General features: G+C 44.4%; 1 protein-coding gene across 1 annotated transcript; it reads left to right on the forward strand.

Annotated features, from left to right (window-relative positions):
- Positions 1-203: 203 nt before the first annotated feature.
- LOC100079078 (7,8-dihydro-8-oxoguanine triphosphatase-like) lies at positions 204-867 on the forward strand. The gene has a single exon (XM_029066465.1). The coding sequence runs from the start codon at positions 204-206 to the stop codon at positions 672-674; it is 471 nt and encodes a 156-aa protein (XP_028922298.1). The 3' UTR covers positions 675-867.
- The last annotated feature ends 609 nt before the right edge of the window (positions 868-1,476 follow it).

Below are 1,476 nucleotides of genomic sequence, written 5' to 3' on the forward strand. Positions count from 1 at the left end.
GGGACAGTGTCTGCCCCGAGTAGGCCGTATCTACCTCTACCCTTAGCAGAGTGCCTGGTACATAGTGAGTGAGCAGCGGCGGTGGCGGAGGAGGAGGAGAAGCACCCAGCTCTCCAACCACAACGTTAAGGAAAGTTTGCAGAGGGTGGCGATATTCAGGTCCCTCCCTCTCCCCTAGTAACTGTCTCTTGCACCAGAGGAACATGTTCTCGTCCAGGCTCTTCACCTTGGCCCTGGTTGTGAAACGACAGGAAGTTCTCCTCGGATATAAAAAACATGGCTTCGGAGCCGGGCGATGGAAAGGCTTCGGGGGAAAGGTGCAAGATGGAGAGATCATCGAGGAAGGAGCCAAGAGGGAATTACTGGAGGAGAGTGGGCTGACAGAGGACACCTTACAGAAGATAGGTCACATCACATTTGAATTCCTTGGCAACTCTGAGCTAATGGATGTCCATGTCTTTCGCACAGATAGTTTCCATGGAATTCCAACTGAGAGTGACGAAATGCGTCCTCAATGGTTCAAACTGGATCAGGTGCCTTTCAGAGAAATGTGGCCAGATGACATCTACTGGTTTCCACTACTGCTCCAAAAGAAGAAGTTCCAGGGATACTTTCAGTTTCAAGGGCACAGTGTCATCCTGGACTACACCCTGAATGAAGTGGAAACAGTCTAAGGGAAGTTAAACCCCTTTCCCTTTTACCACTGGACTCACCCAACCCCTAGCTCAGGGAAAAGGCTAGTAAGCATTTCAAACTGCTGGCCCGGTTGTGCCTATTTTAGCCAATGACTCTTTTAGCTTTTCTGACATAATTTTGCTATTGTTCTTGTCTATCCGTCTCCCCCGATTAGACTGTAAGCCCGTCAAAGGCCAGGGACTGTATCTGTTACTGATTTGTACATTCCAAGAGCTTAGTACAGTGCTCTGCACACAGTAAGCGCTCAATAAATACTATCGAATGAATGAATGAATGCTTAACGGCTATCGTTCAAAAAATACATCACGTTGGCCAGTAGCATTCTACACAGATTGCATTCCACTGCTGATTCTTTAGGATTACAATTTTATCCCAAGTATTCTCCCATCTCTAAAAATGTGTCTGCATTTCTCAACTAAACCAAATGCCAAGTACTTTTTCCTGTTCTTTCCACTTCTACTCATCATAGATGCTGTCATAGAGGTCCTCCTTGTTTAAACAATTGAAGTGGAAAGAATACAGCTTTCTTAGGGGAGCACTTCAATATTGTTTGATTATTTGGAGAAGACTGAAAAGAAAAAGATTGGATTTTGTAAACTGTGCCCTTATTGCAATTCAAAATGGCTACAGAAAATTATACCGTTTTTTTAGCAATCTCAGAGATACAACTGATAAGTTCCTTTTTAGAGAATATTACCAGAGACCTCTTTTTCAGGTACATAGAGAACATCTGGAAGCTCTCTTAGTTTCTGGTTATGCTGGACCAATTGCCAAGCTTCT

Source organism: Ornithorhynchus anatinus, chromosome 5 (genome assembly GCF_004115215.2).
Source record: "Ornithorhynchus anatinus isolate Pmale09 chromosome 5, mOrnAna1.pri.v4, whole genome shotgun sequence".
Classification (NCBI taxonomy): domain Eukaryota; kingdom Metazoa; phylum Chordata; class Mammalia; order Monotremata; family Ornithorhynchidae; genus Ornithorhynchus; species Ornithorhynchus anatinus.